At 39.4% G+C, this 25,683-nt stretch overlaps 1 protein-coding gene across 1 annotated transcript in view; it reads right to left on the bottom strand.

Moving 5' to 3' along the window:
- The window catches only part of LOC117815956 (VPS10 domain-containing receptor SorCS1), a 148,348-nt gene that overhangs the window by 48,560 nt on the left and 74,105 nt on the right, over positions 1-25,683 (bottom strand). Inside the window, 7 exon segments of the mRNA XM_034687979.1 lie at positions 3,133-3,235; positions 6,788-6,934; positions 8,006-8,185; positions 10,412-10,501; positions 10,713-10,831; positions 14,208-14,272; positions 19,007-19,080. Of these exon segments, the coding sequence (XP_034543870.1) occupies positions 3,133-3,235; positions 6,788-6,934; positions 8,006-8,185; positions 10,412-10,501; positions 10,713-10,831; positions 14,208-14,272; positions 19,007-19,080 (778 nt within the window).

The raw sequence follows: 25,683 nt of genomic DNA, 5'->3' as shown, positions 1-25,683 counted from the left end.
TGCAGCTCATGGTGATGATGGTAGTTATGGAGAAGTGGGCTTGAGTACTGCCATAGAAGCAATTAAAACTTTTGTTTGCAATCATTGAACAGGGTAAAGTTGGAATTCAGATGTACTTGTCATGCCACTCTCTGACCCAAACTGCTTATCTGATACACAATGAGCTGTGTGTGCAGGAACATGAACCTTGCACTGCTAAAAACACTTATTGCAAAAGAAAGAGGCTGTATGATATTAAGGCAAAGTGGTGTACATATTGAAAATACAGCACCCTATTCAACTGAAACTGACTTTTTTAGATGGAGCTTTTTGCAGTTAAATAAAAAATAGGTTGTTTTACAACCCCATCCATTGCAGTTTATAGCTGAGCTAAACAGTTTTTAAAGTACCTTATAGAACAACAAAAATGAAATGTAAACTCTCCCTTTAAGATGTTTTATGAATAACCACATTGCAGCTCTTTATCTTCAACAAACATTCAACCCAAATGCATTTTAATTCCAGACACACAGCTCTGTTTGATTGCTTCCCCAGTGTCGCTGTGTCTGTCTCCCTGGCTGTCTACGCCTGACAAATACAGTATATCTGGTGGCCATCCCAACGTCATTGAACATTAGTGTCATGCAAACTTTCATTTCAAAGTCTAAAAAGACCAAGTACTGCTTTTTCATTTCATATCTCTGCATGTCATCTTTTCCAACCGACTTTGAAAAGTAGTGACATTGACTCTTGTCCCCTGGAGTATCCCACCTTCACTGATGGCCAAGGCGGTTTTTCAGAGTTGGACTCATTTCAATTGTAAGCATAAGGAGATTTCAGCAGATTTAGTACAGGCCATAGGGAGAGACAGAATAGGAAGTTTGAGCTATGAAGTGTGTATACAAGTTTTTCCCTGATTTTGCTTTAGTGTCAGGAGAGATGATGATGGCCTTCTTGGCCAAAGGTTTTTAAAACCAAAACTTCCAACAAAGTTCTTGCTTTTGTAGTTTTGGCTTAAATTCCTGACTGTTGTTGAAATGTTGAGCAAAAGGTTGCCAAGTCCATTCTAATTGTCCATTTGGCAGAGCTGGTTTGTTGTTTTCAGTTTATTCTACTTGTGCCCATCTCTCTTCACCTTTGATGTTACATTGCTATGCAAGACAACACTTATTCTTATAACCAAAACTTTAGAGGTAATGCCAGGGTGTGATAGACTTTGCAACTTTAAACTATATTTTATTGTTACCATTGGAAATTATAGCTTAATCTAACCTCCATTTTCACACCTGGGAATTGGGCATCAAATACAAAAACAAACAAATGAACATGTGCAATATGTGAAAAAAACATCTACGAGGAGACTTTGGCAAACTCAAACTGAACAGGTTGCACCCTGGAAAGTAGGCCAGATGCTCAAGTTAACCCACTTGGACTGAGGTACTGGCGTGTCCACAGAGAGCGTCAAATTTGACAGAAAATGAAAGTTCCTCAAAGGAGCTTTAATTTTATTGAGGATAATGATTAGTTACTATAGAAGATTACATGGGAATGAATTTAAATGTGTGCCAAAGACTGCATACAAAACAAGGAAGATGTTTTCACTTCTGATGCTGTGGTGAAGCTTTATAAAAGGCCAGCAGGGGGCAACTCCACTGGTTGGAAGATAAATCTATCCATATGAAAGTAGACCAGCATAACCTAACTTCTTGTTTCATTTATTACAATAGTTTGATGTTGCAAATGATTGTCCCCTTTGGACTAAATTACACTAAAATGTAGGGTATGCTTGAGACATGAAAACCTGTGAATATCAAGTCACTGCCATGGTAACATTTCTACCAGGTAAGCAGTTTAGCAATGCATAAACACTCACTTTTCCAAATACGACGACATGGTGACAGCCTAAACACCAAACTCAAACCATAGAATTTTTTTTTTCAAAAAATGTTTAAACATGATGCATTATGTTGCAACAGAACGACTTTACACAAACAAAGTGAGTCCATTCAGTCAAACCTGAAACCAGAAATAGATTTAAAGAAGTCTTCAAACTGGGTGAGGGTAAGGATTTCAGCAGTAGAGGTTGTGATTAAAAATGTTCTGGGAATGGGAATGATGGCCAGACGTGCCAGAGAAAGATGTACAGGAACTCAATTTTCACATGGCAGGCTGGGATTTTCAAACGGCCACGATAAGCTAAGTATCGCTGACCAACTTTTATTTTCACAAGCATTCAAAAAACAAAACAAATGCTGAATTATTTCCTCTCTATTTATTTCAGCCAGGTTAAATGACAACAGATATGAAATGAAATCAGTTCACTGTTCCAGTCAAACCTCAAGAGTAAGCGTGAGCTTGGCCTTCTCCAGACACCTGAGGCATGTGCCGATGTGCTATTGACAGGGCAGGTTCATGTGGGAGTAAATATCACCGAGGTGTGAATACACTTGGGGGGCAGCTGAACTCATATCCTTCCATTTCTTTGTTTTCTCCCCACCGAGTCAATGAGACCCAGTGCTCTCTCTCTCCTGGGTTTGTAAGAACAATTCTGCTCTGAGGGCTAAACCATGAGAGCTGTATTAGATAAATATTTGGTGTTTTGGCCTTCTGTTGTGTAATTTAAACTCTGTTCAAAGGTGAGGTGACACAGGAACAAACTGAGGTAAAATACAAAGTGAAAGGAAGTTGCATAAGAGAACAAAGTCTAAAGAGCTGCAGTGCCATGCTGGAAACATTACACTGAAATGTAGCATGCCAAGATTTTCATTGAAGTAAAAGAGGCAGATTTTCTTTCGGCTCTGTCTCTGTGAGTGACTATTGTGGTCTTTGTCTCTCTGCGTTAGAAAAACAAAATTCACCATGTCTATTATTGGAGGAATAAAACAAACAAACAAATAGATCCTTCAGGATTGTGAAGGGCAATAAAGAAATGACTCAGACGACTTTTAGAAAAAAATGAAAGTGTGTTTACAAAGAATAACAACTGCTGAGAACACCTGCTTAACTCATTAATAACCATGAATAGACTTAGAAAAACATCAGAGAGGATGTATCAACAGGGTGTCTCTTTTTTATAAAGGGAACCTGTCAGAGCTCCAAAAGGAAGGAGAATGTGTAAACAACATGCCACTCAGCAGAGATTCTCTCACCCACCTGATGCGACAATGATCCCAGGCGATGAGTCCCTGCTGGCTATGTTTCCAGATGTGTAGGGGTTTGCAGACACTTGGAGATGGAGATGTAATGAGCAGTATGGCTGCAAAAATAAAAAAAATCACAAAGTCAATTATCAGAGCGATCGAGCTGACAGTGTCAGTAAAAACGTTCAAAAGACACTTCTGAATAAAGCAGCTGCTGCTTTGACTTGGGTGCACCTCCATCCAAAGTTTGACCCCAAACAGCATTTCCCTAATGGCTGGCCTCACCATTAATTTTGATTGGGTTAACCTTTACAGACACAATTCTCATTACGACCCAGCAAAATGCCAGTGGTGCATGCCATGTTGTGACGGGCTGTTTGGAGGTTTATTAAAACTCTGACATTTCCTGACAAATGACTGTATAATATGGAAAGAAGGCGAAGCACGCCGCAGAATTGCTAAGTCACATTAAGAGAAAATCTGCTAATGTGCTTTGCAGAAGAGGCACTAAGGAGGATGCAACAGTGACTAAAACTATGACATATACACTATCATCTTAGTCTGATTACTTCTGCACTCATACACACATTAGGGAAGGGGACTGAGTGGGCTTAACTGACAAGCAGCACATCTGTATTCTGTAGTAGTACCCTTGTTGTCTTTCAGTGCATACTGTGGTATTTTGCTGAATAATATAGAGTTCTTTGTTGTCCATTGTCTCATATCCAGAATCTGTATCAACAAAGTTAAGAGGTAAGATCAGTCAATAAGTCATATAAGTTGATTAAGGTGTGAAAATTGTCATAATAGGTAAAATAAAAAGGGGCTTCTGTGACTTAGAGTAAAGTGTGGTGCTCACTATTCTTCATCTTTCTGTCTAGAGGTGGAATCACCCTTAAGGTGATACTGTATACTCTATATATGTAATGAATATAATATGTTATAAATATAATATGTAATGACTATAATGTGTAATGAATATAACATGTTATGAATATATTTGTAATGTATGTGTATGAATGTATGTGCTTTGGCAATAACATGCCTTTGTTCATGCCAATAAAGCAAAATTGAATTGAATTGAATTGAATACTGGGGTGCATCTCAAAGCTCTAAACTGCAGTCTCCTCGCTCCTCACCCGATCCGGAAGTAGTTACTGACGCGCCTTTTTAACTTGCGTTCCAAAGCTCTAAATGCTGCTGGAGGAGAGAGGAGCAAGGAGCGAGGAGCGAGGAGCGAGGAGCGAGGAGCGAGGAGCAAGGAGCGAGGAGACTGATCGGAGGAGGGATAATCGAGGAAACACGAGAGCAGACTTTGCGGAAGTCTTTTCTTTGACAGACAGCCCCTTATAAAATACCTCTCATCGATTGGACACGATGCGAGGAAACTACGTTTAGAGCTTTGAGATGCACCCCTGGTTGACATACTGAACATCTAACTACCAAATTCCCAAAGGCAAAGCATGCATACAATTTGTGAATGTGTGTGAATCATTAGCTAAAATGAGGGCCTTCCATTGTTCTACATTACCAGGTTGACAAGTAATGTAAAAAGCATTTTGACAGCTTGGATGACTGCAAAGGTGCCATAGTAGTGCAGTCTGTTTACCATTTAGAATACAAAAAACAATTTAAAATCCTGACAGACTTAAAGCCAATTTACCCAATTATCAATCTGTAACACAAAAAGTAAAAAATAAATAACCACAATATGTCCTAACAAACCGCCTCATGTATTTTTCAAAGAATAATTTAAGAAACAAAGAACAACTTCCCACTGCTAGATTCCAACTGCCCACTACTACCCACCAGTGGCGCCAGAATTAGTTTTAAAGTGGGGGGACATCCAGCTTGATGATGTAGTAGACCCCTCTTATACCTGGTATTACAATTATGTGATCAGATTGCAATCAGAAAGTGTTTGACCACTTCCACATACACCTGTTATCAACATGAGCCACCAGAGTCCACAGTGAGATCTGATTGTAGTATGATCGCACTCTTTCCCACTCAAATCCCCCTCTTCTTTTACTACTGCTTGTTCGTCTGTGCCTACATTATGATCATAACTAATAAATGTCATCGCAAACAGTGTTATTGACTTACATTTATTAACTGGAATGTTCACAATGACCACTCAAAATCAACAGCAGAGGCGTACAGTAAGAAAGTTGTCATCACTCTAAACGCACATTTTATAAATTGTAATAACATTGTACGTGTATATATTAGGGTAAAGCCTTAGTTCCTATTACTAAAATATGAAACGCTCCAGGTCTTATAGCTTTACATTTAGAATAACTTAGGTATAAACATAATTATGTAAAAAATAATCTCTCATGGCAACTTTACAGCTGCCTGCATGTGGTTGGTTTTACACCGCAGATAAGGACATTTCATGACATCATCATTCAAAGAACAATACAAGGGTAGGACAGATGTGAGTCTTTGTATAGATAGAACTACCACAGTTTTTTTGCTAGAATGTTTGAAGCAAGTAATAAAAGTACCTAGTATAAAAGTAGCCCCTTTCTTTGCAAATACACCTGAATGCCAAAAACATCTCATTCTCAGGCACTGGTGCTAACAGCCATTTTGAGTAAGGTTGAAACTCTTATCGTGTAAGTGGTAAGTGTCTGCAGTTCCTATATGGGATGTCACACATGAGCTTTTCAGTGATCATAACAAACAAGTTCACGTCTGAATGATCAAAACATGATACATCTGTACATACAGCCTGCTGAAATCCCATTTATAATCCATGTATTATCATATTGAGGGGTTAAATCAGTCTGAGGCTCAACCTCTGCCCGTACACACTGATTTCTGACCATTGGAACAAGCTGTTCTTGCTGGCTCACTCAAGCAGGGAAAGAGCTTTGCTATGAATAGTGAAATTTATATCACATCTGTCAGGACTGGACTCCAAAACTTGTAGAAGTATCCACTCCCCGCTCAGCTCATCATCACTTATATGTAGACAGATTTGAACTCCAGCAGGATGAGAGCGCAGGGTGCAGCTCAGCACAGGAGAGATGAGGTACTCAGGCTCATCTCAACAGTCAGACCCGAAACAAGGGCGAGCTGCACAGAGCTTTTCCACACTTCTTTGCACAGAGCTGCAGAATTGTATGCCTGTGTTTGAGGTTGAATATCATAAGCGTAATATGTAATGTGAATTGGATGTGGAGACTGAGTAGATAGCAGGAACAATTGCTGCTCGGGCGTCGGTGCAATGAGCAGCCAAAGTCCGTTCTTCGTGGATCCCCTCCAGTGTTAAACAGTCACGCTCTTTGATTCTTTGCTTTATTTCTCCTAACTTTGGTGTACGAGCGAAAACACAACTCAACTATGAGAAGCACTCAGCTTTCAGATGCTTTCAGGAGGAAAGAAAGATGAAAAAAGAATGGTCTGCTTCTCTGTCTGACACCTCTTTCTCTCTGTGTTTCTTAAATGGGGGGTCGGCTTATTGGACTGAATCAAAATGGCTGACCTTTCAGCTCAGCAGCCTCAGAGCACTCAGCTTTGACGGGCGCTGCTCTTTCCGAGCGCGGCCTCTTGTTGCTGCTGGGATCAGTCAACTCCTGTCAAGGCCTCTCTTTGATGGAAGCACACAAATATAAAAACACGTATGAGCGCAACACACTCACAGAAACCCAGACACTCACCAACACGCAGTGAACATTGTTGCCCCTCAGGTCTTTGCTCGGGGCCTGCAGTAACCTCCAGTCTCTGCCTCTGTTGAAGGTAATGTGCGTCTTTACTTGGTTGTCCGTCCTTTTGTTGGCAAGGAACATCCCCTTTATTCCTGCTACCTGGGAAATTAGAAAAGAACTGATGAAATCAGAGGCTGGCTTTACATGTCAAGATACACAGCATCTCCATATCTTCAAGTCACCCTGCAGAGAGTGATTGCACACTGCAAAGTAAATCACATGCCCTGACGCAGCCACACACGCTAACCTCTTCTGCATTCAGAATACAGCAACAAACACAGAGTGGGGAATGATCGACTGCCTGTGGGACTTTTGGGTAATCAATGTGTGTCTTAAATGAATCTGACTCCTTGCTGAAGGCCCAAAGGGATAGCTCATGAGTCAGTGACAGTTGCATCAGGCAATGGAGCTCCACTTTAGTAATTCAGGGATACTTCAATCTCCCTAGGAGAAGAGATTTAGCATATCCGACGTTTTGGGTGGCGACCCCAATCAAGACAGTGGATTTGATTCTATTGCTGAGGCCATGGTAAGACATGAGCAGCATCATCACCAGCTGAATTATTTGATTTAGAGATAAAGTTGTATTCTCTCTTTGGTGCTGATATATCTTTAGAAATTAAAGCATCAAATTCCAGAGGCTCGCTATTAGCTTGAAACGCACTTCTTGTTTCTTTTTGGATTAGGAGCATTTTGTGCACTAATATCTGCAGTTAGACATCAAAAAAAAAAAAAAAGAAAAAAAGAAATAATCTTAGCCTCCCCAAAAATCTATATCCCTGGCACAATCCCCCTCTCGCTTTTGTTGATGTCAGCGCTTTGAAGCTGCTTCGTATTCACACAATGTGCTCTGAAGACTGTAGGCCTACAGCAGCTGGGTTCCTTTCCAAAATGACAAAACAAGTATGTTCCATCATCTCTGCCTCCTAGCTCTGAAATATTGATCAGTGTTCATAATAAAGTTGCTGGCTGGGCACTCATCAAGGGGGGCTTTATTTGATACTGTTCAAAATAAAGAAATTGGCTGAAATGAATATTGCAGGCTTGAAGGACGGGGGGATGATAGACTTTATGTGCATCATTAAAATCAGAAACTAAGAAGCCTTAACTTTCCTGCGTGACGCAGAGATGATCATACTACCACTCTTTTTACTCTTGTGACTTATTTACCTCGTAGAGATCAACCATGACGTTGCCTTCTGGACCCATGCTGCTAACCACATTCTCCAGAGCCAGGGTGTAGTAGACCCCCGATGTGTCAGACACATACAGGTTGTAGGTTTCGTTCTGGTTCCACTCCTGCACTGCTGCAACCACCCGGTTTTCATCTGTACTGATCACATGCAGGTCCTGGCAGAGAGGCAAAGTTAACATCAAGGGATGAGAGTGATACACACATTACAATAACTCTGTAATGTTACCACAGTTTGGTGACAGTTTGAGAATATGATGATTAAATCATGCACGCATGACTCAAGAACTGGACTGAAGATTATCATACACAATTTCCTGCACACTACAGGTAGATGTAATGAAGCTGGAAAGCCCACTTTACACAGTGAACCACACTGCTTCAATATAAAGTGGCAACTTGTATAGGACAGGAAAAGTCACGTGACTGGTAAAGTCAGAAGCTTTGAACATCAACAGCGTTTCACTGGAAACTGGAAAGTTCTAAAAGTTTTACAGTTTAACTGTGTGATTGGCACACTTGTGAGATAAGGAGGGTGGAACTTTACCAAGAAATGTAGCAATGCACACTGTAAAGACAAAATCATTAAATCCACACCAAGTAATTATGTAATAAAGGTAATTATCTAATTTAATGAACAGGCGTATCAGTCTTGAGGGATGACTGTGCTCATTCACATAGTCATGACTATGAGCCGCCACATAAATATCAATCAGGAAGCTTAAACTTGAGCCCCGAAAAGCACTCATACATCTATGCCAAGAAAGATTCATCAATGTTTTATCTCTGCATAAAATTCTAAATATTATGACCTTTTGATGACGCAAGGTTTTGCAATAGAACCATAATGCACTTAGGTATCAATATTAAATGCAGTATATGGAATAAAATGATGCAGGTGTTTTTTCATATCTAAGGCTTCTTAGACTTATACTTCTGAAATATTGGACCAAGACTGTGAATATGAGCAGGGTGTAGTGATGCTTCAGTCACTACAAGGTCTGCTAAAAGTTTTTAAAGTTACAAGATGTCATTGTGTTTGTCGAGTTTGAAGCTTCAAAAGGCCAAATTCCTAAAGCTTTTTCCAACAATCGCTACAGCACACCTGACTCAAAGGGTTGGAATATGCACATTTAAAAAGTTACAAACTAAGAAGTGTCTTCTTGTAACCTTAGTAAAAGTTTTTCTCGCTCAGACATAAATTACGTCACTTTCTACAATCACTGTGCAAGGGCCAGCGTTAGAATAGCCATGATAACTGGTTAACCACACTACATAGGAGACCTGTATCTCTGCAGGCTACACATAGAATAACATCCCATATACTTGCAAGGAGACAAATGACTCTGTCAATATTTCATGTCAAACCCTGATAAATAAATAAATAAATTAAGAAAGATTTTCTTTAAAAAGGACTATAAATGCTCTTATCAATAAGAAAAGTAAATTGTTCCAAAATCAAATTTTACTTAGTAGAAAAATATTTACAAATCTGGTCAGAATTTTAATTTGTAATTGTGGCAGCCATACAGCAAACTTAGAAAAGTGCTGTATTTAACACCATTACCATATCTTGTAATTATGACCAGTTGTTATTCTGATAAAGACAAGTATGTTCTTCATTTACCTTGTTGAAGAATTGCATTACGATTTGTTTATTCTAAGTATTTGACATTTTTTAAATGTTTTGATTAGCTCCTTATCATTCCCTCTTATGTACCCAATAGAAATATGTTAACTTTTTAGACTGTTTTTACACTCCTGCTGACTTTAATCATATTTGTTAATCAGTGACACTTGAAATTCTGTATTCAGGTATTTAAACTAAGAGGATACTACAATCATTGACGCTATGTCAAGCTTATTGGGCAGAGATTATGCAGCTGAGGCCATGCTGTTCACTTGTGTGCTTCATCTACCTCTGACTGTGCCAGTAACACCTTGCAGTGAGCTGACAGCAACCAGGGCGCCCGGGGCTTGATTGAATAAAACATGTTTAATTGTCAATGGGGACGTGACAAGCGAGGCCGTTCGCACACAGAGCGACACGGAATAACAATTCAGGAATCACTGTGAGAGTTACTTTTGGCCTTGATTTGCCCATAAATAACAAAGAGGGTGTCATGCAGAGCCAGGCATGAATGGGCGTTCTGCTGCAACTTTATTCAGCATATCAAAAAGAGCTTAAAGCAAATAGCCTGCATCTGAATGCAGAAACCTTCAATGGCAATACAGCTCGAAAAGCTACATTTGAAATATGCAACATACTTTGTACCTGGCCAGTAATTATGTCCCTATTACTAAGGATAAACGGACTTCTTTAGTCCTCAAGAACGATAGAGTCTGTTCATGTTGATGTTCTTATCAAGTGGTGTTCCTGTTACCTTGGGCAGGGTGTACTTGGGCAGCTTCATGGGTGTAAAGACATCTCTTTTAGCAGACACGTAGTAGATTGGCCGCCCCGCCGTTGACACCTTAAGGTGATAATACGGTTGAGTGAAAAACATTTTGGAGACACATACAAAACAGATAAAACATTTTTCAGCAGCACAGAGGCCTTGAAAGCTGCACTAATAGCCCCTTTCTCTCAGAGTGACCTTGAAATATTTCTTATAAAATCCTCACAGTTTGTGCCTCACACACTGCTATAATGCTTTTCACTGAGCAAACTGGACAATTACCTACCTGGACAAACACATACTCATCTTGCACCACCAGAGAATTGGGGTCAATGTAGCCGGGGAATGGTTTGCCCTTGTTGGCATCTGTGCAGTTCTGCAGCTTGCAGGTGACATACAGCGCCTCTGCTCCCACACACACACACACACACACACACACACACACACACACACACACACACACACACACACACACACAAACAAAGACACAGAGACAGAGATACACACACGTCAAGAATGGCATCAGCAACGGTGTTAGCCGATGAAGAAAGGCAGCCTTCACCCTGAGCCAAGCGGCCTCTTCTGGCTTCCTACATTACTCGTGTCAATAAAGCGAGCCGGGTGAGGGAGGGGCTGGACGGAGGGGAAGACAGATGACCAGAAAGGCCAATTGCTTTCTTTGCCTTCAATCGCAGCGCCAGGAGGGAGCCTGTCTCCACATGTTAGCTCCTGCCAAATATGTGTCGGCTTCCTCCACGTACACATGATCAATAGTGATAGTCTCTGGCTGTGTGACTGTAACGTCTGACACTACTGATGTTTGCTATGTGTGTTTGTATTATTGGCTTTCCTATTGTGTTGGCCACAGTGAGCGATGGCATTGATACTTTGAAGGCTTTTTGGATAGAGATGAAAACAATAGTTGTTGTCCGTTGCAAACATAATGTATTTTACATCATGTAGTATTTTTGTGACACTTAGATTCCTTATATGGCTCAAGAGAGACAGAATAAAAAAAGGAACACCTGAATGCAAAGAGGCAGAATTCTTCCCGGTGTGTGTGGTTGTACTTCAGTATTTAGTTGTGTGGTTGGGGCTGTCAAGCGAGTAAAACCTACTTTCTAATTATTTATAGGCTTTGCGATGAGCGCTTTATAAATCAAATTGTATTGCCTGTTTTAATTGCACTGTATTTTTTGCCTTATTTGTTAAATTATGAACTATTTATCTGTGATCTCCTTGATTCCCTTCAGACACCTGCACCTCTACTCCCTGCAGCTTGCCTCTGTATACCTCTGTCTTCACTATCAGAGACAAAAGTAACATTTTTCTCTGGCAATTCAGTTTCTACAACACATGAAGTAGGCTCTATAATACTGGCATAGCATGTTTAAATGAACAAAAAATATTGTGTTTCTGAATGACTCTGGCACCACTTAAAAGCTTTTAAATCAAAGGAAGAAGGAAAAACAAGAGATCACACTTCAGTCCATTCATCTTCAGAGAATACATACTTTAAAATATTTATCTGGAACTGTGTGTGTTTGCAGGGGGAGATGGATCACGATTGTGGATTAAGTTTTGAATATGCTTACACACCTGCTGTCATCATTTGAATTATCTGTGATTTATATAGGCAGGTAGAACAATAGAAGGCACTTCTACTGTATAGATTACTTTTAGGCATTTTATTTAGTGGTATATTTATTTAAATGAATGCATTTTTTTTGACAGTCTTTTTGTTGAATTCTTTCTTTTTTGTTTATTGGATTGGTGGTTGTTGAAGCACTGTTTTGTGCGGCCATGTTGGTGTGTGATTGGTGGTTGTATTGTTATTATGCTGTTGTGTTATGTGGTCGTGGTTTCTTGTTGTGCTACAGTATTTGGTTGTGGGTCACATTTGGTTAAGTTTAGGCTCCTGAGGGGTACACAGCAAGCTCAACACACCCAGGCTTTCTTTGAGCAAGCTGGCTTGACAAAGCCTCAAGCTCCAAGTGGTTCCTTCTCTGTTGACTCAAGCTTCAGACGACGTGTGATCACATAAAAGGAGGCATTGATCATCATTTGATGCATCTTCCTCATATAAAATGGACAATCACTGGCAGTTTATCTCAGTCAGACTGAAATAATGATAAATAAATATAAAGAGATGGCAATAAAAAAAGAGACTGCTTCTGCAATTAAGACAAAAAAACTGCAGGAAAATATAATGTTGATTGAAAAGCCTTTATCGTGATTTCACCACAGGATACACGCCAAGTGCCACTGTTAATCTCTGATGAGATAACGGCCCACATCATAGCTCTTAAACATAACAATGACACAGTTTGATCACAGTTGTAAAGGCAGGGACTGCAGCTTGAGCCAGTACTTTGATTTCATAAAAAAACATGAAAATAGCTTTAGTATTTGTAGAAATAGAGGTTCAACCAAAGAGGCAGTTGATTTAATCTGTGATAAATATAGCAGAATTAAATCATCAAAGCCTAATGTTGTGTCACTCATACTGTAGATGCTGTGCCTTTATCATTTTTTTTTTTACTGTGTTGATGATCTGTTGGAACTTTTTGTGTTAATTTTACCTGAAGCAATCAGGAAAAACAAGACGAGGAAGACTGGAGGGGGGCTGATTATGTTCATGACTGACAAGTTACGTTAAAGTTAATCAAATGCATGTAGGCGCCTATAATACAATACATATGCTACAATATGTATTATAATAGTGGCACATTGGGGGTTGTGGTGTTCATTTGTGTGATCAGTATTTGCAAGATTTTAATGCTGCACTTTGTCCAACCAATGAAGATATTCCCGTAAATTTTTTTTTTTTCTTTTGGTGAACTTGTTAAGCTCTCAAGTCCATCAGTAAAGGTACTATTTAGCAGCATTTGGCAGAAATGTTTTGTTAGAAATTGATAATAGTGTTCATAAGTATGTTTAGATTAGTGTATAATTGCCTGAATATAAGAATAATTTTGTTTTTGTTAACTAAGAATGAGCCTTTTATATCTACCTGTAGACCAGATCTCTGTCAACAGAGTTCAAACCTCCATGTTTCTACAGTAGCACAGAATGAACACAGTAGTGACATACAAGTCAGTGAGTGGCTGTCAACTGGTGGGAAGATGAAGAAGTAGAAGTGTGGTTGTTGTGCTCAAAATATTTTCCATTGGTCGACATTTTTGTGGGAAAAAACTTGACAGATGGAGGATCCTCCATCATGAATCATAGGAGGTTATTGTCCTTAAAGACCACCATTGCTTCATCGAGGGGAGGGTTGAGCAAGGTTGGGTTTCAACCTAGAATCTGACTGCTCAATATTGCAGAATATTTCCATTTCTACAAACTGTACCTTTAATTAAGTCTGATCAAATAATCAGAGGACATAACATTGCTGTTTGTTTGTTTACAGAATTGAATTTTCTTCTTTTTTTTTTTTGGTTTTCGATATCAGACTTAAAAGGCCTATTAAGTCAAATACAATATATCAACCAACAATATCCCAGCACACATTGTCATTCAGGAGGATGAGTAATACGACTTACGACAGAGCATCTGAGCTAAATCACTTGCTTTTAAAAGCATTCTAATGTATGCATTACTTTTCTCTCCATTGTCATTGTGTGTTCCCCAGATTCGGCCATTTCCACTGTCCAATTGTATTACCCCCCGCAGGATTGTCCACACAACTCCCAATCCCTCTGTACTTTAACAGAATGCTCACAATACAGTACAAAGACATGAGAAGATGGAGAGCTGAACTTGGAATTCAATTACTCACGTCCTTCAGAGATGCTGGTCTCAAGGTGGATTAAGCCCGGCTCTTTGTCCAAACCCATTTTGGACCTGAAAGGCAGACAAATGTGTTTCAGGAACATAACCACTGGTCTTTTGCCTGTGGGGGCAGATGCCACCTACCTGGCTAATGACTGACCTGAAAGATTGTATACTGCAAAGTCAGACACATTTATAGCCACAGAGAATTTCAGTCAAGTGCAATGACAGCTGTGGAAAACATCGGCAGGAATTGGCCCCAGGATTTTCTGTGTCTTTGTCTGTATTGTGGAAGGCAGTTAGGAGTGTCAGGGAAAAGGACCTCAGGATTGCTGTGCGATTTAAATGTTTAGAGCCTCCAGAAGGTCCTTTTTCCTGCAGACGGATGGAGGAAGATGTTTCCTGACATCATTAGGAGAGGAAAAGCCATTGATTTTTCTCGCTACAGTAGGGATGTGCGCAGATGGAATAGCATATAATCATTACGGCATTAAATATGTATTAAAAAGACTGGGGGATCAGAGGAGAGGCAAAGACAGCGCACACATCGAGTGGGAGAGAACAGGGAGGTGGAGAGACATGGGGGAGAGAAAGAGAAAAGGGAGAAGGTGTCGACAGGTAGCACACACATGAATGGAGAAAGAAATAAAGAGGGTCTGTGTAGGGGGAATGAGAAGCAGACGGTGAGAGACAGTCAGAGACCGCCAAAGCTTCTCATCATTATACGTTTTGGTAGTATTGGTGATTTCCCAGATGAAACACTGCTGTGAATAGGATGGCCTACTTAATCCGAACCACATTTCCATTTCCTCTGAATAATCCATTCAGGTACCGGAGAACAGTGTGATACAGGCAAAGAATAACTCTTTGAGTTAGAGCAGCTTTATGGTTTGTTTAAACTTTTCACCACTCACTGATGGGAGGCAAAACACGTCGTTTCAGTCGTGTCTTTGTGTACAAATGACACCGATTTGGACAGCTGCGTGGTCCCTGAATAGACATAGACTCACAACAGGTGGGAAAAAATTGGACTTATGATATGGTGCTTGCCAAAATACAGCACATAGCATACTCCAGATGCTTTTGTAGAGATTTGTAATGTCATATGCAAAACATTTCATGGCTGCAAACTAACTTAGCATGCAAACTGATTAGTGATTATAACTGAATGTGGTGGAATTTAGTGAGCTGTCTGTAAAAGTTTGTCCCTTACACAACAGACCGTGTGGTGTGAGAAAGCACCACTCAGGTTGACCAAATAGGCTTACAAATCTTCATCTTTTTTTACATGGTAAGTGGACACATGCACGCAGCAGGCGTAAGCTCCCTCTGCAGCCTCATTACCAGGACTTGTACCACACCTACCACACAGTGTGTGTCCCAAAAATAGAACTCTGACAGCTTCTGCAGCATCAGCCCTCCAGGCTCCCCTCACTCCTGGCTGCCCTGCTTGTTACTATCCTGACAGTTCTGCCGCAGTTTGTTGGGGGGGAGCTTTTTGTTAAATGTTAGTCACTATATAGAGTCATGCTACACCACTGAGTTGGACAGTTCTTTTGTGGTAGTGAGACCATTTGTCTGTGGGAAAGATGGGAGATCAGGGAACAATGATGTTAAATTTAAGAGTGAAATGTTTGGGGAATCTTTGTCTAACAGTAATGGTTCCTCAAAGACATATAGTTTCACAATTTTGCTTTAAAAAGCCTTGAAAAGGGGGGGGGGGGTCATATAATAACTCAAGTATTCATACAGTTTAGTTCATCTCAAAGGATAACAATATTCTGATTGCACCCAAAAATGATTTCAAAGGCTCTCTCCACAGTTGAACTCTGTCGGTTACATAATGTAACTTTCTGCCACAGGCTGAGATCAGGCATGTCAGACACATGAATAATGGAAGTCTTAAAAAACCTCTCTAGCTCATCTGCCCCTCACTTTTTGGACTTTTGGGAAGGCAATGGTTCAGAGCAACTAGGATATTTGGCTTAAAAGGTCAACATTAGATTCAATATCTTGGTTAACAGGGGGCCTATAATAGCCTGATAATAAACATGTTCCTGACAAACGCCTCAGTAAGAATTGGTCCAATTAAAGTAGCAGCATGTAAAAAATGTTACCTCATTACTTCTGGTCTTCATTCTCTCATTCTCAGCTTGACTCATGAGTAGACATACTTTATTGGGCATGCACGTAGCTGCTATAAGTCATTGATTAAAAGCCGAACTGTTACTGCAATGACTGTGCCAAAATAAAAGTGGATAGCCATCCCCGGGAGCTGATCAAAGAGATGTTGCTGAAGGGATCTTTGCTGACAGGTAGTTCTTAAGGTGGAAAAAAGTGAACACTTGTACAATGTGTTTATTATTTTTTGGTTTGTCGAACAGCTGCTTATCAGAAATCTTCTGAGATACTTATTAAAATAAAAATAACAATACACTTAATGCAGCTAATGATGGCCCTCTCAATGTATCTATTTACAATGCATCAGTGCAGCTAGAAATACATAAATGTAAAAAATATATATATTTTGATCTGTCAGACATTTTGAACATGTTTGAACACATGTCAAAGAGTTTTTCATGTTGCGCCTCAGGTACTGATGCTATCGTCCTTGAAGCCAGCAGTAAGGGTCAAACCCAACCTGCAGCCCTTTGCTGCAAGTCATTCCCCAATTTCACTCCCAGTTTCCTACTTTATGCACCAATCTATCTCTCATTATCAACATTAAAGGGCCCCAAAAGCCATGTTTCAATCAATCAATCCTTATTTGTTAATGTTTAATGATGTTTAATTTGTTCAATGACAAAAAGGAGTAAGGTCTGGAAAGCAATCACTGTCTGTGGTATAAAAGTTATACAGTGGGTCAGTAAGGTGATGATGGTGAAGAAACAGGGTTGAAAGAGGTGGTAATCTACAGTGCTGACTAATGATACCAATGAGTGCAATAAAACACTTAAGGCTGTCTTGGATAGCCATGGACTCCCCATCAGAGCCCGTGATAACATGCAACAAATTGTAGAATTACACATGCTACTTGTACAAATAATCGGTTAATTCTCTACCTCTAACTCATTTCTTTATATGTTATAACTGGGGTGAATTTTCATCTACCTCATTGATTTTGATTATAGGGCTAACAGCTATACATGGTGAGGCAGACTTAGGGACATAGCTGATTTGACTGACAGGTTGGCGCAATGTAGCTGTTTGCCAGGCTGAAAAGCTAAGGCATCAACTCCTCCTCTTTGCCTATTTTTAGAATAACCATCAATTAGTTTGCATCAGCATTTCCCATATGACCTCTGCCATCGTTTGGCTTCATAATGCATCTTCAGAAACAAATGGGTGTTGTCACTGCTGAGACTATGTCCATGTTTTATCCAGTCTTTGGGCTCAATACTGTCTTAGTTAGTATGTTTGATGGAATTTATTTGTCAAAGATACAGCAGAGACACCACATGAGTCGGACCAACTGGTTTACAGCTAAAAATAGAATTTGTAAAATTAATAAATAAGTTGAGAATTTTTGTTCTATAGTTATGGACTCTTCAGTTACTCAGAGGTGGCTGTTGATGTATGTGCCATGTTATAGTGCATAAATCTATAGCTTGCAGACATTTACTGTGGCATGCATGCTTGTATGATTAACCCAGTGTCACAAAAAACATCTACTAATAGATCATGAATACATTTAAATAAAGTTCTTAATCTCATATCATTTAAAGTAGGGATGCACCGAAATGAAAATTTCTTGGCCGAAACCGAAAACCGAAAATGAGGAGACCAAGGCCGAAAACCGAAATAAATTATAATGCCAATTATTAGTAGGGAGACCGGGGACAGTTGTAACATTTCACTCCTTGGATTTGAGATTAAGCCATGTGTTTTCTGTTTGTGTTGCACAGGCATTTTCTAGGCTCTTTATCCTCAAATGTGACTTCGAAAAAACATCTTTTGTAAGTCCTTAAATAATTAAGCTTAGAAGATGTATGCCGCTTTGTCATGTTTTTTTAAGTCAAAGGGGATATAACAACTGTTTAATACTTTAATGAAAGTATGTTGTGAAGACAGAAAGGGTAAATGTTACTTATTTGTAAATGCACTGGCCACCCCTGCCTTTGTGAGAGCCTCAGTTGGGCCTCCAAGGTCAAAAAGCTCTGAACACGCCCCTACCCTATAGGCCGCTCTGTTCTCCTTCTCCTTCTCCAAGCGGGTTCTCTGCATCCATCGCGGCTTGGATCATTTCTTGTGCGCGCTACTTCATTCCCACATTCAAGTAATGCTCTGTGCAACGCAGATCAAGTACAGTCGCGATGAAGTGCAGAGGATCCAAATAGATCTCAGTGAAACGTGTGCTGACAGACTCTTAGAGTGTACTTTTCATTGTTTTCACTCCGTGGTCCGTCTCAACCTCTTTGCTTAGAAGACGCTTTAGTGCTGTAATTAAAGGAATAACGTCTGCTACAGATGCATCAGAGGAGCTGATCTCTTTAGTTAGCTGCTCAAAGGGGGCAAGAAGAGAGGGAATGTTCTCTATTAAGACCCGCTGGTGTGAAGTGAATTTCACGGGGACCTAGTGATCTGCGCTGCAGAACTCGTTTTTTCACAAAGCAATCAAGAGGCGGTTTTTGCTTGCATCATCATAACATTTAGTTTCGGCCGGGTTGTTTCGGTGAAAAAAGTGTTTCAGCCGAAAACGGAAAATGCACTTTTGGGCCATTTCCGGCTGAAATTTTTCGGTGGCCGAATTTTCGGTGCATCCCTAATTTAAAGCTTTTCGAACAATGATCATAATTCTGTACTTACCAGTAGAAGCGATTTGGAGCCACTCTCTCATGCACCAGTTGCCACCTCCTCCCAAACTCCACTGAGCTGTAGAGCTGCAGAAAGAAAACAGAGCATCAGTTACAAAGCATCAAAGCAACAACTGATCAAATTTAACATTTTGTACCACACAAGCTTTCTCTCTTAAAATGCTTTACTTGCACCTGAAATGATATGCAATTGTGTGGGATTTTTCTGCAGATTTGTTTTCACACTTTGATTTACTTTAGTTCCTCAATTCTTCCTTTATAGCAGCCGTGTAACAGTGAGTGGGAGAGGAACTCGTTCACATAAAGTACTCATTCAAAAACCACTAAGACCAAGTTCTTTATTTAAATCCACTGAATGAGATTATAATTTTTCAAAACACTCAAACACTGCACGAATAACTCGGCTTACAGACATTTAGGGATGGAAGCATTATGTTTCATCTAACAAAACACCTCACTGCAGAAATACGTTTTAACCATACTCACAAATGCACACACAAGCTCTGAGAAACTCACATACATTCCTACAATACCAGCAATGGGATATTTTATATGCTACACAAGGCCAGGCCTATGTTTCTGCTCAATAAAAATGATAACAATGAAAAAACAAAGGGTCTACTCTTCAGGTCTTTCCTTCTAACTTAACTGCAAACGTGTCTATTTTTAACCGCCATGTGGACTTTCATCTTTGCGGGATGCCAACCGACAAGGGGGACCTGCACGTGCTGCAGCAGAACTGTCTGTACCCTTTTTTCATCCACAATGTTTTAAGTGTGTAAGAGTGTTTTTGACCTTTGATGCGGTCTTTGTTTCTTTCTAAAACAGAAAAATCCACTTTCACATAATCCATATTTAAAGATTCCGCTAATGCCCAAATTACAGAAATAAATGGTGAATGTGCAACCAAACCCAAGTCCCCTATTTGATAGGTACGGAAATGCACACAGGCAATTGTGTATTAAACCATGAGGAAAGATGTGCAGGGTGCAGCTTTTGCAGCAGTAGACAAATGCACGCTGCTGTAACAAGCCTGTAAATGGGTTGGAGAGACGAGTAGAGGAGCCTGAGCTCAGCAGGCGGTCTCAATACAGCCATTGTTCACTAGTCAGTGAATCACTGGATTGCTGAGATTTGACAACGGTACACAGAAAAGGCGGAGAATGCATGGAGAGTCTTGGCGTAATAGAGCAGACCATAAAAAAAATACCTCAAAGTACAGTTGTGCTCATAAGTTTACATACCCTGACAGAATTTGTGATTTTTTTGGCCATTTTTCAGAGAATATGAATGATGAGAGAAATTTTTTTTTTTTTTTTCACTCATGGTTAGTGGTTGGGTTCTATCAAACAATTGTGTTTACTCTTTTTATATCATAAAGACAACAGAAACTACCCAAGAAATTATAAATTCTGTCAGGGTTTGTAAACTTATGAGCACAACTGTATCTGAATACCATACCATAACAATGACAGCCTCAGTGAAATCTTAGAGGTCCCTGTTCCTCTCATGACTTAGACTCTTATGAAATGAAGTATATAAGGCAATGTAGAATGGTTATTAAATTCTAAAAAATATAATACTTTTATAGTTTATTCATTTGATAACAAACATGTGACCACTTCTTGAAAATGTAGGATCAGAAAAACAAAACAAAAACAATAATCGATCTTGTAATTTTAAAGTAACAAGGGCTATGCATGCTATCAGACATTTGTATCCAGCCGCTCTTTGGAATCATCCACCAGTCAGGGTGTGGGAGGCAGACACCCTCTCTGCAGTCCTGTTTGATGAGGCTTGTGGTTAGGGCTCAGGCTTGAGCCAGCTCTTAGTTATGCTGCTATAGGCTGATACTTGATATTGTCTAATGAATGTGCCTAAATGCATTCGCAAGAGAGTTTTCAATAACGGTTGTAACTACCATAACCAAATATGCATTCAAGTGAAAGTCGCCATCTTAACAGGGACACTCTTTACACCGGAACACTATTCAACGGATGCTTCTCTGTCTCAGTAGAACAGTAGCAGCTGAAGTTTAGCTTTGTTTCTTATCTTTCTTTGAAAATAATTAGAGAAGTGTTTGACTGTTGCTTATGCTGAAACTTTACGGCCTGACAGTTTTCAGGTCCCCCTGTTTTCTATGTGCTGCTAAGGAGGTCATGATTCTTCTATACACAGACAACCATATAAACAATCCATGTATATGACCATCTAACTTGCTTTTATTTGTTAAAACGTGCAGCCCCACCCAGCTATTAAAAGGGACATTGCTTTTAATAGGCTTTTATTGGAAGTTTTAGTGTCTCCTCGAACCATTAAAGTCATTAACCGTATATCTTCCTGGGAGTTTTTGAGCTCTCTTCTCCCGTAGATTTTTCTGGATCGTTGCTGCAGACAGCCTGCTGCTGTGAACCTCCCTGACTCCAACTGTTACAATTATTATTATCAGTCTTACCTTTATTATCATTATCTAATGTTAACGTTAATCTTAGAGCTGCTTGACTCCAACCGCTATAATTAATCTTATCAGTCCTTCCTCTATCATCATCATTATGTTTGTTATTGATAATATCCAATCTATTGACTTCAACTGTTATAATTATAACCAGTTGATTGTCATTATTCTGCTGGTCTTCTAATGCTACACATAAAGCACTTTTAACATGATTGTTGGAGCTATAACTCTGTAAAATCTGTTGTTGTTGTTCTGCTTGTTTTTTTTTTTTTTACTGCCATACAGTACGCCATAAAAGAACACTGACAACCAGAGAACACATAAAATAACTCTTAGAAAGACGAACAACAGAAGCAGCCAACCCTCACAGCATACTGATCTCCAATGCATCTCTGTCACCGTATGGACTGGGTGTTACCCAACATATAAATGGAAGAGTCATCAAATGGCTTTGCCACAATACACTGCATTTCAAAAAGCAGCATGACTGACAGAGCTGAAAAAAACAACAGATAACTATCGTTTTTCATATCAGTGCAGGGACAAGATATTGTGCTTTCATCTATGTCTGTCTTTGCACAAGGACAAACATGCCCAGAGTGCATTCAGTGCACTACAGTGCATGCAAACACTGCAATTTTACAGGGTATTTTAAAAACGATTTTAAATATTTTGATCCATTGTGCGTGATAATAATACTAACTCATTTCTCCTCTTAACAATATGTTGTGCTTAGTGATTAGATGTTACATAATTTAGTTAAATACAATTTTCTAAACACACATTTTAAATATGCTATAAAAACCCACCCAACTCTTGGAAAACCAGCCTGAATTATATCCACCCACCAAAGCCCGCTTTAAACCACACAATCCAACCCAAAAACCACCCATCTGGGCAGAAAACAGCCTGATCTGCCTACAGTGCTGCCTATATACAACTTTCAAAGCCCAACACAGTTACAGCAGATGGCTGTTAAGCTTGAATCTGGTCCTGCTCAAGGTTAAAAATAAGGTTATTCTTACCATTGTTACTGGCTAAATGTTGCTAAGTCCTTTGCTCATGGTGAATAAGATTTAGGTCTCTATAATTCAATAATGGGTAACTGTATAGTGTTTTGATATACATATAAATTGGCTCTATGGAAATAAAATATGATAGAGTAAACGGTCCGTTTTAGTGAACTTAGCAAGTTTTAAACTGGATTTGGTGTACTGACAGCTACAAAATACATAATGATTTAAACAGAAGCAGCTTTACACTCAAAATGAAACGAATGACCTTCAGCAAGTTCAAGCAGAAAGCCTGCTTCTTATTCAGTCATCACTTATTTAACTCTGTTAAAAAAATCCAGAACAAAGCAATATTACTGTCATGTAAAAAAGTAACTTGAGAAAGGCTACCCACTTGTTTGTCTATAAAGTACAATTTTAAATACTGTATTGTCACAGTCTGGAAAAGTGTTGCAAAATGTTTAAGGATTACACAATCCCCACTATACCAGAGACAGGTGAGATGTTCTGCTTCATAAAAGCGGACAAGTGTCTGTAAATGTCATAAGATTGTCTCAGCTCAGTAAATTATGATATCTGCTACAGTTATACAATGGCTATTGGTGTTTGGTTTTTAGTGTAGCATCTTACGAGCTGCAGGTCTACTGACTCTCCAGGTTTGAGTTTTATACAGAGGATTTGTGCCTCGCTAGTGAAACAATGTGGTGTTATATGACATAAAAAAGACATTTAAATGTAGTGTTGCTACCTTGAAGGTTTGACAGATTTTGATATGACTAAAAATTGTCTTTTTCAAGTTTTGTCAGCTTCAAAGCATTTGTTTTTGCAGGTTGTATAAGAAACAGAGTATGAGTCGACAGTGCAAGAGGAAGGAATAATGGTAAACAGAAGTTGTCCTGGTCACAGTTGGAAGATGAACCTTTAGCATCTTAAATAAACAAGTTCAGTGCATCAACAGTTTCACTGAATAACACACCTGCATTTCCTCATATGGCACACCGACAAAGCCGTTTACTCTATAGCTTACAGCTGCAATTAAATGAGGCCTGAAACTTATTGCAGTGTGTTTAGGCTGGACTTTTTCCATTTAAAGCATGAGCAACCACGCAGAATGTGTAAACAATGGTTTATAAGCGGATAACAAAATTGTGACTCTGTTTGCTTATATTAATTTATTTTCTAATTGTATTTATTTACTCAATCCCGAAGGCTGGAGTCTTGGCCTGCATTTAAAAGCTTCCAACGAACAAACTCTCTCTCCATTCTTTGTCCCATACAAACAACTGAGCAGTTAAATTACTTGATTGTACTACCATGTTAATTACTAAATAAATTATTGTGATATATGTGTTATCAAATCATGAATATTTCAATCAAATGTGGGGGCTCAGGAATAGGGTTAGAATGTGTGTGTGTTCATTAAAGAAGCTAAAACTTTCCTACATTTCTAAGAATCAGTGAAAACATTAAGGCAAGACCTTTGTGCTATCCCAAAGTATTGTGGAGCGAAAATATTTTCCCCACTGTGCCTGCCTCATGGATCGCTCACCATTGAGCATATGCAATCTGTATACTCACTGTGACTATTGCATCTGGTATGTATATTCTCATGTCAAACTGGGAGAGACAAATGGCCTGGCTGGTGAGATTTCCATGACTCCCATGCCAAGCTATGCTAAGCAGATGCAAGCTAAAAGGGATGAGGCTGCGAGGATGGGGTGGGGGAGTGTTGGGAAATCACTTTGACTAATTATCCTCCCACAGCAAGTTAGTATGTAGCCAAGCAAGTGACAGTGAAGAGGCAGAGAGCAGGAGACGATGGAGATGAGGAGGGGTGGGGGGGTGGAGGAATCGACTCAGCCTTTACAACCTCCAAAGGTCTCTCAATCAACAAATGCAGCAACGCTGCCAAAAGAAGGTGAAGAAATTGAAAGAGAAGCAGTTTTGGGGAGCAGGCGATGTGAACGAGTTAGATCAGGGGTTAGAGAGTGGGTGAGTGACTTGGCACCTGACATATACGCATTAACGCACCACACAAACACATCCAATAGACCACAAAGGGTTTCAGATGAACTCAAACAACAGCCCAAAGTTCATCTAAAAAAACATCTTATTATTGTTTGATTTACATCACAGGGAAATCTTTTTCTTAAGCATCAACATTCTCATGCATGTCAACAGTTCTCTACCTGGGGCCATATTCGAACCAGAAAGTCAGGCAGTGCCTCCTCCTCCCATGTCTGACCCTTGATAATTTGTTTTGACTCATGTCGGTAGATATTTGCTATTCCAGAGAACTGTATGTAAATCTGCTTCTGCTGCATGTGTCTAAGTTCTTAAAGCTGATGAGGGCCCTGTTTGATGACCCAGGTAGGTCAGAAATGGCTCAGCACAAACTGCCATGTTGTGTTTCAGTTAAGGGATGTGCAGATGACTTTAGATAGGTAGAGGTCAATATTCAAGGTGTTTTTTTTTAAATAAATCAATATGTGCTTACTCCTCTGTGACATTATTTATGTATCATTGGATGTGTAACACAAATTCATGACAGAGAGGAGTTGAATCAGCCATACACAATGGGCAATTTTGTTTTCCTTAATAAAACAAATGGATTTGGCAAGTTTAGAATACTCAAACATAATATACTGGAGCTCTATGAAAGTATTATACAATTTAGCTACGGTTTTAAAAAGCAACACATAAGCCTGTAATGCAGGCGTCTGCAGGCTTTGTTAAACAGAGTTTGGATGGACCATCTCAACTGCAATGTCAAGATGTCAGGAGACAGCCTTACAGACTTTATTCTAAGCCCAAATCTTCATCTATTAGACTCAATTAATGTTTTGTGACAAACAAAAAAAGACACCATGCTTGTGAATTAAAAACACTATGGGGATTTAAACCAAAGTGGTGATTGAAAACCATATTAATGCAGCACAAGTTCTATGTTTAGACTATTTTTGTGATTACATGACATTCTCAAATTGAACAGGAAAATAGTCTCCTGTTTATCTACCCACAAATTGGAAATATATGCAGTAAGTTTCATGAGAAGATTTCACTACTAGAGAAACTTAATTTCAAAGGTCACTATAGAAAAAGGTCAGACACTAGTGCTGTCAGGTATGGGTCACGCAATTTATTTCATTGCTGCATGGTTTTCTTTTCAGAGAGGACGTTTTAAAAGATTCATAGATTCGT

Source organism: Notolabrus celidotus, chromosome 7, assembly GCF_009762535.1.
Source record: "Notolabrus celidotus isolate fNotCel1 chromosome 7, fNotCel1.pri, whole genome shotgun sequence".
Lineage (NCBI taxonomy): Eukaryota > Metazoa > Chordata > Actinopteri > Labriformes > Labridae > Notolabrus > Notolabrus celidotus.
The sequence above is the reverse complement of the archived record's forward strand: the minus strand, read 5'-3'. Positions and strand labels throughout refer to the sequence as shown.